Here is a 16,034-nt window from a genome sequence, read left to right as displayed (position 1 = left end):
ATTAGCTTAAAGTCAAACAAAATTAGTATGACTGAATAGGTATTTTCAATACCTTTCAAACGAGGTATCACTTGCCATAAGGTCCCATTTCAAATTATCTGTCACAGTGGCGCTGTAAAGTCATCTGTCATAATTACGTCACCTGTCATGTTTAGTTAAGAATCTTACGTCCGTTTATTTCCTCCCTCCAAATTTCACTATTATAGGTATAACCGTTCAAAAGATACGAGGGGGGTTACGGGCTTTTGACTAGCACTGTATAAAACTACAACAAAATTATTGCTGTTAAAGTGGTAAAAATGAAAATTTGAATGACATGTAATAATCAAGTGATATTTTGGCGAACATAGGTATAAAAGAGTCCTCAAATGCGACGAAGAGAGAGTAAAAGAAGATTAATGACAATACCACTGGATGAATAACGAAACATGGATAGATACATGCGGTGATGGACCTTTTTAACTCACCTTTTCCGCAATATTTGCATTTGAATGGCTTCTCTCCTCTATGCCGCCTCATATGAATAACCAAATAGTCATTTCTAATAAAGCGCTGTCCGCACTCAGAACAAAGGAACTTCTTGGAATGTTCATTGTGGAATTTCATATGTTCTGTCAGGTGAGATTTAGATAAGAATGTCTTTTCACATACTCTACATGAGTATTCTTTAGTGCCGTTGTGACCTGCCACATGAACATCTCGGTATTTCTCTGTTGTGAAGAATTTGTGACATAGAGGACATTCAAATTTCTTCTCGCCCATTACCTAAAACAATAATTTACTAGTTTTAGGGGTAAATGTTAAGACTATTGAATTATAAACACTATAGATTGTTAAAATTAATAAGATTTATACTTATTAGCTTCTACAACTAAAAATGTTTTTTAAAGGATGATTTTGTTGTAGGCAGATCATATACACATAACGTGTTAGTATTGTAACCATTAGTAGAAAAATTCTAGCAGTAAGTTCTTGAATCTTTAACCTAGAAAAGGCGTACAGTAATATACCTGGAACTAAATTGTTTGCTTGGTATAAACATACACTCTCAATTATTCAATAACTATATCATGATAATAAAACATTTAAGATGGGCAAAGCGCCTCTAGAATCTACAGCATAACCCTCCACGTCCTTCTTCAATCTGCATATGCCGACTTTTTAAGAATTTGCTACATAAATAAGTTGTAGAAACAGATTAATACCGGTAGAACACTATACCATATTTCAGATATGAGATTCAGTGTACGAAGGATACCCCCAATACAAACTAAATGAGAATGTTCTTGACAACGTTGCCAATCTTCACTGCATCGGCCGTAAAAGGTAGTATTAGGCAGGTACTTGTAGAGGATTATCGCTGTTAACTGCTGTGGAATACTGAAGGAGGATTTATTTATGATAATTCACAGAATGGCAAACCCGCTTGCAATATACAACCGTACTGATTCTAATGTTTGAAACGAAGAATATTTTCAATTATTATTAGACAGAAGTTATATCAAATTTTACACAGCTTTAATGTCCCACAAAATATATCCGACTAGTAAAAGCAACAATGGACTCGTCAACAGCAACTGTCAGAATACAAAATGAGCTACCGAGAACTTTTCAATAGTCAAAGCATTAAAGCACGGAAACGGGCTGTCACCGACACTATTCAACCTGAATATAAGAGAGTTAAATATAGAAAGAGCTAATCTAACAAGTAAATCAATACATATTGCCACCTATGCCGACGACATCAGCCGTATGTCTAGCAGAACGGAAGAGACGGCAGAAATAAATTCGGAACTGAAAATGGTGGCAGAAGAGAACGGATTATAAATAAATATTCAAAAGACAAAAAACTAACACAAGCCAAAGCTTATGGAACAAGACGCACAGTTGAATTATAGGACGATATTGAAATTGTAGAAAGTTACTATAGGATAACATTCCATGGTGCTTAATGATGTAGTATTAGTAGGAAATAGTGAAAGAGACTTAGAACAAAAACTGGAACACTGGAGACAAGCTCTGGAGGAAAAAGGTTAAAAACTTCGTAGGACAAAAGCAGAGTAATTTTAATGTTCATTTAAAGATGGAGTTACTACAAATAAAATGGTATCTTTGGATGGTGAAATGATTGTGAAAAGCAATAGTTTTAAGTATAGGATCGGTATTACAGAGTAATGGAGAAATAGATGGAGATGCATGCAGTAGAATTAGGGCTGGATGGATGAAGTGGAAGGCAGCAAGTGGTTTGTTGTGTGACAGAAAAATTCCAGAGAAGCTGAAAAGAAAATTCTGTGAAACAGACATAAGACCGGCTATGATGTACGGAACTGAATGTTGGGCAGTGAAAAAGAAAGAGGAACAACGAATGCATGTGGCGGAAATGAGAATGGTTAGATGGATGAGTGGAGTTACAAAAAAGGATAAAATTAAAAATGAGTATATTAGGGGAAGTCTAGGTATGGCACCAATTGATACCAAAATGAGAGAGCATAGGTTAAGATGGTTTGGTCATGTTCAATGACCCAATACGAAGAATTGCTGAAGTGCAGATTCCTGGAAAGAGTAGGAGAGGAAGACCAAGAAGGACCTGGGGGGGAGACGATTAGGCAAGACGGGTTGGTAAAGGGGATTAATATTAATATGACCCATATGCAGTTGTGTAGAGAAATGCAATTAGGAAAGCCGATCCCGCATAGGGATAAAGCAAAGAGAATGATGAATGATGATTGACATTTGTAGAAAGTTTCACATATTTGGGAGTTGCATTAAACACGAATGGAATGGAAGAAACAAGTAGTAAAACAGCTCACAATACCTGGGTGTTCAGATAACTGAGGACAGCAGCGAGGAGGAGGAAATATGGAACCGGATAATGCTTGCTAACGAAGCATACTTCTCTCTGTCGCAGGTGTTGAATGTATGGATGTCCAAAGACATCCATAGGGAAGTAAAGTTTAGAATATATAAAACCAGCATACGGCCAATAGCAACATATGGCGTAGAAACATGGATCATGACAGAAAAGACAATAAACCTTATTAATACTTTTGAAAGAAAGATATTAAGGAGGATATTGGGACCCATTTGATACAATGGTATATGGAGGATAAGGTTCAACCACGAGTTATGCCAATATTACAAAGAACCCTCTATAGCAAATTAGGCAAAAATACAAAGATTGCGCTGGGCAAATGGACAATGACATAGCATCTAGTAGAACGTTTAGCGGAATATTGTTGGAACGTCGGCCATTAGGAAGACCAAGGAAGAGGTGGATATACGAAGTGAGACCCGATGCTAAAGAGATATTGAGGGTGGATAACTGGAGGAGAGCAGCCAGGGACAAAGATACTTGACGGCGGATGCTGGGGGAGGCCAGGGCAAATAGAAGGGTAGCGCCATAGGAAAGAGAGGGGGGACGGAAGAAATAGAAATTCAGTAAAGGGAAACAAAGCTTAGTTTTGTCTCAGGCATGTGATCTGCTCTAAAAAAACACTGGAGATCGAAAATCGGGGTCTACAAAACTATTATCAGACCAATAGTATGTTATTGGCGGTTTAACATGTGCACAGATAGCCAAGTAGCCATTGGGGCTCTTATAAACCCTAAGGTGAAGTCTAGGCTGGTGTGGGAATGTCGACAAGAACTTGACAGACTGGCACAACATAACAGTGTTATGTATACTGGTATGGGTTCCAGGTCATCGGGGCATATACGGCAATGAAAGATACAAAATACCTGGGTCCAGAGCCGGCCGTGGGAGTGCCAAAAAGCACTGTCCGCGAACGAAAAAAAGCCTGGATCCGAAGCCAACACAACTCACACTGGAAGAGTGTACCCGGTCAAACACATGGCAAGATGTATATTGGACGGACATGTGCTAGTAGGGCTGAGTTACTGCTGAAAACAAGCAGGAATCAGCTCAGAGTCATAACAGCTTTCCTCACTGGACATGCGCCACAGGGTCACCTGCATACAATGGGGCTGTTTCATGGAGACTTGAAACCTGCAACAGTCAACCATATTTTGCATGACTGAGGCATTGGATCGGATGCGGCAAACACTTTTCGGGGACATCGAAGTGACTCCAAATATATATGGCACCCACCCACTAGACTTGTACAAGCTGGTACAGGGTTCCAGAATTCTGGAATGGGTTTCATAAACGAATGGAAGATGTACAATAAGCCAAGTGGCCGCAGTACAACCGGTTCACAACAGACGGCTTCCAGGAAAACAAAAAAAAATAGTATGTTACGGATGCGAGACATGAGCGATGACAGAAAACACAAAAAGAAAGCTGAATGTCTTTGAAAGAAAAATCCTAAGGAAGATATTTGGACTTACTACAGCCCTTTATAGTAAAATGCAGGGCGAAAGATCAAAAGGAAAGTCACGGAAAAGGTGGTGGAAGATGAAGTGGCAGCAAACGAGCAAAATTTGCCAGACGTGAGACCTGGTAAAGCTCAGACCGGTATGCCTTTAAAGTATTGTGAAACCCTAAGCTTGAAAAGGAAGAAGGGATCGAAAAGAAGTATTATGAATGTAAAAAATGGAATATAGTGTATTATATTTTAATCGTCAATGCCTTGAAAGCAACTTAAACAATATTGATTTGATAATCTGAATAATAAATAATGTTTACTTACACATATTCTCTCTCCTATGCCATGTTTCGAAGCCTTGTGTTTAGCGAGGTGATCGGCCCTTGAAAATGGTTTTTGACATATTTCACATTCGTAATCATTAGTTCTCTCATGCAACTTTTGATGTTGATTGAGATGATCGCGTCTGTTAAAGCTTTTGGTACATACTGTACAACGGAAAGGTTTAATAGTCGAATGTGATGTAATATGTCTCTTCAAGTGATTTACGCGTGAGAAGGCTTTGCTGCACACATTACATTTGTGAATCTAAAAATATAAATTATTCAGAATGAGAAACTACTGACAATATAATATCTATACAAAAATATTCCATTTTATAACATATTTGGACAACGGAAAAGGTTCACCAAGGTTTAAAAACATTTATTATGTAAGGATACTGCATGTCCAACTTCAACAATAATCCGACACGAGTAGAACATGCTCGCAAATCAATGATAAAACTATGAATCCATCTTAGGTTTTGTCAACAGCAGTAACCAGAGCAAAAAGTATATGATACAGATAAAAAATGGAAATCAAATGACCAATTATATTTTACTAAAGTCTGTTTTTAAACCAAGAGGAGTAATTCAAATTTCCCGCGCCGTAAAGCTTGTTTGTAATTGGTCCAACCGCAGGTAAAGTTTACTCCACTGCTATCAAATTTTGACACTAATGACATTTATAAAATTTTGAACTTGCTGTCATTTTATAGGTTAATTAAGTTATATTACCGATTTTTTGTATTTTCTACGTTATTCCTTTAATTTTTAGATTTTTAATCTGTTTTTATATAAATCACAGTTGTTTTTAGAACTATTAGTATAATATAATATTTATGGATTACCGTAAAAGGCCGATATGATCAACCAAAAAAGAAGATGTATTTGGTGATATTTCTAGTGACTTTCTTGGGTGTAAATCTGTCTTTTTAGGTTACTCCTCTTGGTTTAAAAACAAAACTTAGATTCCTCAGACCGGCGAAACGACCGGAAGCGCAGCACTAACTCAGTGGCGTACCAAAAGTTTGGGCGACGAAAATTTATAATTTTCGCTTGCTATTTTAGTGCTGTTTCAAAATTGTTTCCTTGAGGCATTTTGTATGTGATTAACTTTATTGTTGGGAATTTGCCATAATTAAATTAAATAACTATCTTGTTTTGTAACTTGACTACCAAACAAATTAATTCTTTCACAGGTAACAACGGAGAACCAGAAAGATCTCCACCATAAACGGCTAATTCATGGAACATATACTGGAAAAACTTGAGTGGTTAAAAAAAGTGAAATCAAACAAGAAAATTCAACAACCCTACATGACAAATAAAAGAGTCCAAACAAAGAGACCAAGTCCGGATATTCCAGTTAAATGTCATGTCTGTTCTACTCTATGGATGTGAAACCTCGAAAGTGGTAAAAAACCTTACAGTCAAACTGTAGGTCTTTTTTAACAAATATCTACGAAGAATCTATCTATCATCAGAAACATCTACTACACCTGACCAAACAAAAGAAGGTAAAAAATGAAGTGAAGACCAGAAAGTGGGGTTGGATCGGTCGCACACTCCGAAATATAGTTCCAGTATTGCGAAGACTGCTCTAGAGTGGAATCCCCAAGGACAAAGAAAAAGAGGTCGCCCAGCACAAACTTGGAGAAGCTCCAAGAGAGACGAGATAAGAGGTCAATGAAAGTCTTGGTATAAGGTGAAGGCCTTAGGGCAAAATAGAACCCGATGGCGCGTTTTCACTGAATCTCTATGCTCCACTTTAGAGTTCAAGAACTTGATATATAAACAGAAAGACCAAAAAGCAGCACCTTATAAGAACAAGAAACGATACACCTCAAGACCCCTTCAAAACAAGAAGTAGGGATGAAGTAAAGCAACTAAAAAAAAACAAATAAAATAACAGCATACCTGCAGAAGTATTTAAACGTGGAGATTCACTGATAGTCTAAGATCCGAATAGGAGGTCAAAATGTACCCATCTGCGTGCCGGATGAAACATTTTTTTTTCAGAGCATCATTACAAGCAACAAACATCAGAGCTTCATTACAGTTGCTTTCCTGATGAGAACAAAAGAGTTCGAAATGGTCCATAGAAAGATGGTAATGATCTCTGAATCGAAATTAAATACAGTGCTAGTCAAAAGTCCGTACCCCCCCTCGTATCTTTTGAACGGTTATACCTATAATAGTGAAATTTGGAGGAAGGAAATAAACGGACGTAAGCTTCTTAACTAGTTATGACAGGTGACGTAATAGTGACAGATGACGTTACAGAGCCACTGTGACCGATAATTTTAAATAGGACCTTATGGTAAGTGATACATCGTTTGAAAGGTATTTAGAATACCTATTCAGTCATACTAATTTTTTTGACTTTAGGTTGATTTTGATTTTGGTGAATAAATATAATATGGTAGTTTCGAATTTAATTAATAAAAATTCAAATGTCCGCCTATGAATTTTTTGGCAAAAAAGTTGACGTTTTTTAATTCTCTAGTAGTTTTTACGTCAACGTCAACCTGTTTGACAAGTAATCATAGGCGGAATTTTGAATTTTTATTAATTAAATGCGAAACTACGATCTTATATTTATTTCATTTGTTCATCAAAATCAGCTTTAACTCAAACAAAATTAGTATGACTGAATAGGTATTTTCAATACCTTTCAAACGAGGTATCACTTGCCATAAGGTCCCATTTAAAATTATCGGTCACAGTGGCTCTGTAACGTCATCTGTCACTATTACGTCACCTGTCATGACTAGTTAAGAAGCTTACGTCCGTTTATTTTCTTCCTCCAAATTTCACTATTATAGGTATAACCGTTCAAAAGATACGAGGGGGGGTACGGACTTTTGACTAGCACTGTATAATGCCTTTTATCTACCTACGGTTTTACTCACGTATCGAGTACTAGGAAGCAGATTTGTTGATCTTTACCTCGGTGAATTGATATGTTGTGGAGTGCAACTATGTAGACTCCCCATGTCTAGACATTGAACAACCTTTATTCCTTGCAATTTTTAGAAGGATGGGAATAGGTATAAGAGAGAATCTGTTTCCGAATTAAGAAATCCAAAGATTTTATTATTTTTAAACATTCATTTGTTTGAAAATGGAGTCTTTTGGGATTCGACATTTTGTAAACATTTTTTTTATTAAATTTCATACATAGACAAACGCGATCAGCATGGGTTGCCTATCAAAATCGTGTCATAGCTATCCTTAAAGGGGGGCCGAAGGGGTTGAAATCAATATTCCAAACACATTTTTTTTAAGTATGGTAGAATTATTTTATTTTTAAATTAAATGGACATATTCAGTACAATTTATAGATTACTCAAGAAAAAATACTGAAAAATAAGCTAGCGGTGGCAAATTTTTAAAACACACCTCAAAATATAATGAATTTTGCGGTGGACATCACAACTTATCATTGAATCGTGGTAAGCAAAAAAATTCAAAAATATTTTATTAGCTTATGAGTTTCTCGAGGTAACACTGTCAAGTTTTTTAGTTTTATCCAATTTTGACTTTTTGATACCACTCAGAAGTCAAAACAATGAATTTTTTTGTAAAAAAGGGTGAACATTAACATATTTATTATTGTTAAACAAAAAATAAGCACACAACAAAAAATATCTCGATAGCTTTATCTCAAGGAATGTCTAAAGAAAATATATACAAAATTCCAGGTGCGTCGGTCAAGTAGTTTTTGAGTTACAACGTCTACAGCCTTTGAAAAAAGGAGTTTTGAAGAAAACGCGTTTAAAGTATTGTCAACTTTTATTTTCAATTTCTTTTTTGTCTTTCAAATCGTAAAATGATGCCCGCCGGAATATCTTTTTGAATCGCGGAGTAATTTACAAAAGAAAATAAAAACAGCTGTTGACCATTATTCACTACGTTCAAGCGTGCTGGCGCGAACCTGCTGCAGATCGAGTCGAAGCTAGGGCTATTTAACACATCTCCCTACCTACCTATCTTCGACTCGTTTTATAGCAAGTTCGTGCCAACGCGCTTGAGCGTAGTGAGAAACGGTCAACAGCTGTTCTTATTTCTTTTGTAAATTACTCCGCGATTTAAAAACATATTTCGGTGTGCATCACTTTACCATTTGACAGACAAAAAAAAAATGAAAAAAAAAGTTGACAATACTTTAAACGCGTTTTTCTCAAAACTGCTTTTTCCAGGCTGTAGACATTGTAACTCAAAAACTACTTGACCAACTCACCTGGAATTTTGGATATATTTTCTTTAGACATTCCTTGAGGTAATGCTGTCAAGATATTTTTGTTATATGCTTATTTTTTGTTTAACAATAACAAATATGTTGATTTTCACCCTTTTTTCCAAAAAAATACTCTTTCGTTTAGATTTATGAGTGGTATCAAAAAGTCAAAATTAGATAAAACTAAAAAACCTGACAGGGTTACCTCGAGAAACTCACAAGCTAATAAAATCTTTTTGAATTTTTTGTTTACTATGATTCAATGATAAGTTCTGATGTCCACCGCAAAATTTATATTTTGAGGTGTCTTTTAAAAATTTGCCACCGTTGGCTTATTTTTCAGTATTTTTCCTTGAGTAATCTATGAATTGTACTGAATATGCCTATTTAATTTAAAAATAAAATAATTCTACCATACTTTCGAAAAAAAAAAAAAATGTGTTTGGAATATTGATTTCAACCCCTTCGCCCCCCCCCCCTTAAGGATAGCTATGACACGATTTTGATAGGCCACCATGCTAGAAATATTTATCTGTGTATGAAATTTAATAAAAAACAATATTTCATCCGGCAAGCAGATGGGTACATTTTCACCTCATATTCGGATCTCGTACTATGAATGACCAAATATGGGTCATTCTCAAAAAATAACGAAAACTGAGTACATATTACATTGGAAAGTTTACAAATAAATTACTTTTATAATTTATTTTGGTGCAAATATACAAATTATATTAAAATTACATAGTTTAAAAAAATTATGTAGTACCCCTCATATTTAAAAAAAAAAATTAAAAAATGACACGGTAATGAGATTTGTCAAACACGGTAATGTCCAAAGATAATAAAATTTGGAAATGTGCGATTTTTTGCCCTTTAAGAACTGATTTTTGTTTCAATATTATTAGCAGTAAGTATTTTTTCACTAAGTCACAAAAACTACAAACATCAAAAAAAGTGTGCTGTTTATTTATACAAAAAACTAAAAATCATAGTTCAATCAAATACGGAACAACAAAGAGTCGGGTGGAGCGTTCTCAATATCAGGTTAACTTTCTTCTTTTTTCTCTGTATGTGTTACTATGATGTATCCATGTTTTTCGTTTTTTTCTTTTATCTCTGTCACTTAAATCGCAAATAAGTTTAATTTTGCCTTCGCTTTTCTTTTTTTGGTAACGCTCCTTTTGTTTCTGTCTTTGCTTTTCATATTCTTCCGGATTGTTCTTAATTTTCTGTCTTCTTGCACGTTCTCTTTCTTTTTTCTTACTCAACATATCTTTCCTAGATTGTTCTGCGGTTTGCTTGGCCATCTGAAATAAATAAAATGTCTATACCCACATTTCCATAAAGATGAGCTAATTACAGTATCGCAATCAGAAAGAAATATTTCATATTGTAGTAAAGAAATCTAAGTTAGTAAGTTACATATTCACTTAGATCTCTTCACTGCAATATGAAATCTTTCTTTTTGATTGCGATACTGCAGTTAGTTCATCTTTATGCAAATGTGGGTTAGCTCTCTTCACATCCACGACGATGATTTAGTCGTTATAATGACTACCTTAAACATTACCATGTCATTTAAAAGACATGGTAATGTCCACAGCACACCCCCACCTAGCAATGTAACAGGGATATTCAAGGTCAACGCACGTTTGCTAGTTTGCGCCCTTGCACGGGATGGCACTACTAGTCTCATTTCTGTAGGTTTCTGCACGCCGTTCGTTCTGTATTCTGTCACTTTCTTTGTCAGTTTTCATTTCCTTGAGAAAAATTCGCCATATTTATTTGTTTTATTTTTTCATAAATCGTTTAAATAGTGCATCCAGCAACAAAAAGTGTAAAGTGAATTACAGCAGTTGTGTTTTATTCCAAATGTATACAATTTTGGTGTGATTTAAACTCATGAATAAATAATAATATTGTGTAAATATATGTGTAATAAGGTAGTTGTGTTGTAAGTTTTTACACTGATAATTGATAACAAACATATTTTATGAACATACATATAAACATTTTTATAAATCAAGATTGTAATCTATGTTTATTCTTTAATTTTTTAATCACTTTGGCATTTTAATGTAATGGAAAATAAATATAACCTCAAAATAACACAAGAAAATCCAAATAGTATACGAATTATAAACGTTGATTGATAAATACATACAGATATATTTTTATCAATCAACGATATAATAAGTATTATCGTATAGGATAAGGATTTTGTTTTCTTTTGTTATTTTAAGGTTATATTGATTTTCCTTTACATTAAAATGAGTTCTCAATCCCAGTTAATTTTACAGGCCTTTTGAATTTACCGCCATATGGCATATAGTTACGCGCCCTACCACTGGCTAATGCGACAATCGTTTCACTCGTTAACAAGGAACTTGACAAGGATCTACCGACCGAGCTAGTCCTATAAATTCCACGGCTTCGCGCCATGCTTCACGCAACCGTACTTACTTACTTGTGTTTCGAGTTGTGTGGTCGTGGGCTGGTCGAGTGGAGTTTTTGTGGAGAATTTGTCAAATTTAAGTAAATAATCGTTTCTACTGATACATAGTAACTAGGTATCTAATATAATTATTAATAAAAAATATACGTTAAAAAACAATGTTTAAAACTTTAATAATTATATTATATTATATTATAATAATAATTATTATAATATAATATACAGCTTTTAATATTGTTAATACATATTATTAAAGTTTTTAACATTGTTTTTTATTATTTACATTAAGTATGTACATACAAAGTCACCTAGGGCTCGATAACATGGAAAGAGTCCCACCAGAGCTCAATCCTTTTAATACCTTAGGTAGCTGGGATGAGTCAATTTTCCCCTTAGAAGGAGTGTGAGTCGTATGGCTAAATCTGGATTAGCAATATTATAAACTTTAATATATTATACATATTATATTATATTATATTATAATTATTATATTATACCGCAGTTTTTTTTATATGAAAATGCAAAGGAAAATATATACAATTTGCAGAGTAAATTTGTTTTTTTTTTAATAAAATAATACAAATTGTATGTAGAGTACCTAAGCGTTGGGTAGTAGCAAAAGTAGCTACGCCACATGAGACACGAAAATGATGAAATTAATTCTATTTTTTTTCATGGAGATTTTTTTAAAATAGGTAATTACAAAATATTTTGTTATTAATACAAGTAATTGTTTGTTATTATTTACTGAGCCTTTATAATTTTGACTAAGCCATTTTATAAGCTATTTGGAAAATAGCATTTAAGAAAATACTGTATTTTTTATGTAAGTATAATACAAAATATTATTATTCATTTTCTACTTAGGTACAGCAAAAAAACTTTGAAAATAAAACAGGAGTTTAAATTATAAACACAAAACTAAATAAATAATTTCCCACAACGGTCAAAAACCACACTTAAAAGTTTTAAAAATTCACACCACAGAATCAAATTACAATATTCAAAATCAAATACCAATATTCAAACAGAATCAACAACCAAACACCTGACGCAGTCGCAAGTACGATTGCGCGAAGCCGTGGAATTTACAAAGCTTGCTCGGTCTGTAGATCTAAGTCGGAACTTACATTGCTAGGTGGGGGTGTGCTGTGGTAATGTCAAGCATTTCTGACATGGTAATGAGCAAAATACCAAATATTGATTAAGTATTGTACAATAATATAGAAGTCAAATTAATCCTACCTTGCAGTAAAATTGCTCCAAATAATCCAAGGTATTTACAAAACTTCGTTTGCAACAGCACAAAAATATCTGAGGGTCACGGTAATGTCGTCAAACCGGTTACACTTCATCAAATAGTCGAACGACTCACCTATTTCGCATCTAATTAGCAACTGCTTGGAGAATTTTGTTTTCTGGGTTCATAAGTCTTCGTGGGGGAATAGTTCCACCCGATGAAGGTTAACCAAAGAAAAAATGAATAACCATTTTCAATTTCGTTGTAAAACGAAAATACAGCCGCATCACATTCTAGTCCAATCAGAGAGTGCAGCAAGCACCTCTACCGGTTTCGAAACTTATTAGTCTCTCATCAGGAGGCACATATGCTGCTCTCTCTGCTCCAACCAAAACAAACACCGGCGTGCAGTCACGGATTCCAACGAACGAAATGGCATAGATGCCCTAGCGGCAACTGCTAGCAAAAGACTAAGTTTTCAATATAATGGCATATAAAACAACATAATGTTACTCTACATCCCACCAGACTGAAAGCAATGGAAACCTTCTCTGGTTACACCTCCGCGGCTTCTACAATTTGCAAGCCATAACGGATGCTGAGACTAAGGAAGATGAGAGAGCAGCATATGTGCCTCCTGATGAGAGACTAATAAGTTTCGAAACCGGTAGAGGTGCTTGCTGCACTCTCTGATCGGACTAGAATGTGATGCGAAATCGAAAATGGTTATTCATTTTTTATTTACATGTTTACTCTGATTGGAGTACGGAGGGAACCATTCTCGTTGGAACTTTACCGCGCTGAGCAGATGGGACGTGAATTATAAATTGTAAAATTCCCTCATCTTCCTTAGTCTCAGCATCCGTTATGGCTTGCAAATTGTAGAAGCCTCGGAGGTGTAACCGGAGAAGGTTCCCATTGTTTTCAGTCTGGTGGGATGTAGAGTAACATTATGTTGTTTTATATGCCATTAGATTGAAAACTTAGTCTTTTGTTAACCAAATACTTTTAGATATTGCCAGATTATAATAAAATGTTGGTGACACGGTAATGAGCATATCTCTTGGTTACAATTTAAAACTAAATATAAAATGAGAAGAACAAAAGTTTGAATGATGTTAAATGTCAAAAAAGGTTGTTCTATGTATAAAAACATTGAACTATACTAATTGTTTATTAAAATAAAACTTAATCATGCTGTATCAGCTGTTTACTACAAATCTATCACACGACCGGGACATGGTAATGTTTTTTCTCTTTATTTTTTCTAAAAATTTTATGATATTTATTTTGCAAATTGTAGTTTGTACATTTAGATTAATGATAAATACATAGTTTAAAAATAAATATAAACATAACATTAAAAAAAAACTAATTACAGGCATAAAATTGTAGGTTTTCATCTTTTTTTGAAATTGACCCATAAAAAATAACAGTCAGAGCTTGGAATGGCGAACAAATCCCGGAAGAGTGATGTACTAAGTAAAGGATTAGAATGTTAGAGGTGCATTTAACGAAAACAATGTATTAACATTGTGTTCTGTTCTTTGTTCTTAAGTTTACATATTCTAGCAAAAGCTTGCTGTCGCTTTGATGCATCTAAGGGAGTATATCGAGCACCACTACCAGTTTAGAGGTTTAGAGTTAAAGGGCGGTTGTGTATGTGACGATAATATGATTTTATCGTCTAGAGTATGCCAAAGTATTAAGCAAAATGTGTTTTCATACCGTCTCGGACAGTATAAAAGACGAAATTTGAAAACCATTTGGGTATTCTCGGTGTGTTTAACGAAGAATAATCAACAAGGGTATACTTAACTCACCTATTATACCTTGTTGATTATTCTCCGTTCAACACACCGAGAATACCCAAATTATTTGCTGTTTCGTCTTTTATACTGTCCGATATCCCAGAGAATGGCAGTTCTCCCAGTGGCCCACAAACCCCCTACACGCGACACTATATATACACACACACACACACACACGAAATTTTCGATTGTCTAAATCTGACTGAATTGAAAATTGGGCCAACTCCCATCTTAAAGTTCAGGAAAAGACTCACCCATCCATATGTCAACCATCCATTTTGGTCCAAGGGAGTGGATTTTACGGCACTTCCTATTTAGGGTCTGTTTTTCGTTCTCGTCCCCAAAACTCTCGAAAATTTAAGTCCGACCTTTGCGGCTTATGATAGTACTGAGCATTACCTTTCCAACGCATGTCTAATTTTGAAAATCGGTTATAACATTCAAAAGTTACCGAGCTCAGAAATATGACTCAATTTCTATTTCAAAAAGGGAAAATGTTCGTGGATATGTATGTATGTATGCGTGTGGAAAAGTTAAACCAATCTGAATGTTTTTTCTGTGTTTGAAGAGGGGGTCAGGGCCGATTCAGAAGCGGTGTAGTTTGTGACTTTTAACCACCCATAAGCCAGCTATAGGACTTAGTAGGTACAAAACGGCTTATATTTTGGGGGTATATATCTTCGGTTCAAGAAGAGACTGGAGAACCGTAAATACACCAAATCAATAGTTTTCAGTTAAGCTTTCAAATGGTGTGTAAGCCGTCAGGATCAGGCATACACACGGCTCAGTATAGCCGAAAAACTGAAAAACTAAACTTTAAAAATTTTGGTTTTTCGACAATTACTCAAAATTTCAACCTACGAATTGCGTCAATAACTGAGCGTTTGTGGAAGGACTCTAGACGAATCTAACGGTGTATACCTCATATCCGGGAAAATTCGAATTTTTAAGTTATAGGATTCATAAATATGATCAAATCTACTTCCTATGGGAAAAAACGGTTTTTCAAGCTCAATAATTGCTGTAATACCTTCAGTTATCATACTTGACCTTAGATGCATCAGATAATACTTGTCAATACGTTTCAAACTCATGTTTAGTGATCAACATCGGTTAAGCCGTTTAGAAGTTATTAAGCTACAAAAGTATAATCCAATTAACCATTATTCCCGAAATTGTTTATGTAGTTGTAGTGATTACGACGCTAAATTTGATCTGGCAACGGGCAATCCGAGTTCATTAACCGGCCATCCCCATATTTTTTTTCAATCTATTTCGAATAGAAAAAAAAACTAGTGTACATTCGATGGACACTACATCATTTGGGAGATAATGCGACAAAGGCGACCATTTATAAAGCTTAACGTGTAATCGAGAAAAATTGCATTCAACTTCATACATTTAATTTATAAATAACTTTGAAAAACTCCTGATACAAGAATAGAAAAACAGCTAAACGCCGTAAAAATGAGTGGCGCATACAATAGTCCAGCTTTAAAAGATCTGATATGAATATTACGTGGAGCGAAAATGTATTTTCATTTTGATGCAAAGTAAAATTCTAGTTTTTTTAAAAAGATTTTACCATAATATTTGATAAATTTGAAGTAAACGCGACACAAAAGAGCTTCAAAATT

The 16,034-nt window shown here is 34.7% G+C and overlaps 1 protein-coding gene across 2 annotated transcripts in view; it reads right to left on the bottom strand.

Annotated features, from left to right (window-relative positions):
• LOC114349338 (zinc finger protein 16) overlaps positions 1–16,034 on the bottom strand; it is a 49,669-nt gene that overhangs the window by 12,889 nt on the left and 20,746 nt on the right. Inside the window, exons 8-9 of one of the 2 annotated variants that reach the window (XM_050648094.1) lie at positions 4,650–4,913; positions 468–765 (exon numbers count right to left, since the gene is read on the bottom strand). In XM_050648094.1, coding sequence (XP_050504051.1) covers positions 468–765; positions 4,650–4,913 — 562 coding nt within the window. The remainder of the gene's footprint in view (positions 1–467; positions 766–4,649; positions 4,914–16,034) is intronic. The other variant, XM_050648095.1, reaches the window with a different exon arrangement.

The sequence above is a fragment of the Diabrotica virgifera genome, chromosome 4, assembly GCF_917563875.1.
Source record: "Diabrotica virgifera virgifera chromosome 4, PGI_DIABVI_V3a".
In the NCBI taxonomy this organism is placed as follows: domain Eukaryota; kingdom Metazoa; phylum Arthropoda; class Insecta; order Coleoptera; family Chrysomelidae; genus Diabrotica; species Diabrotica virgifera.
Note: the sequence above shows the minus strand (reverse complement) of the source record. Positions and strands in the feature narration are given on the sequence as shown.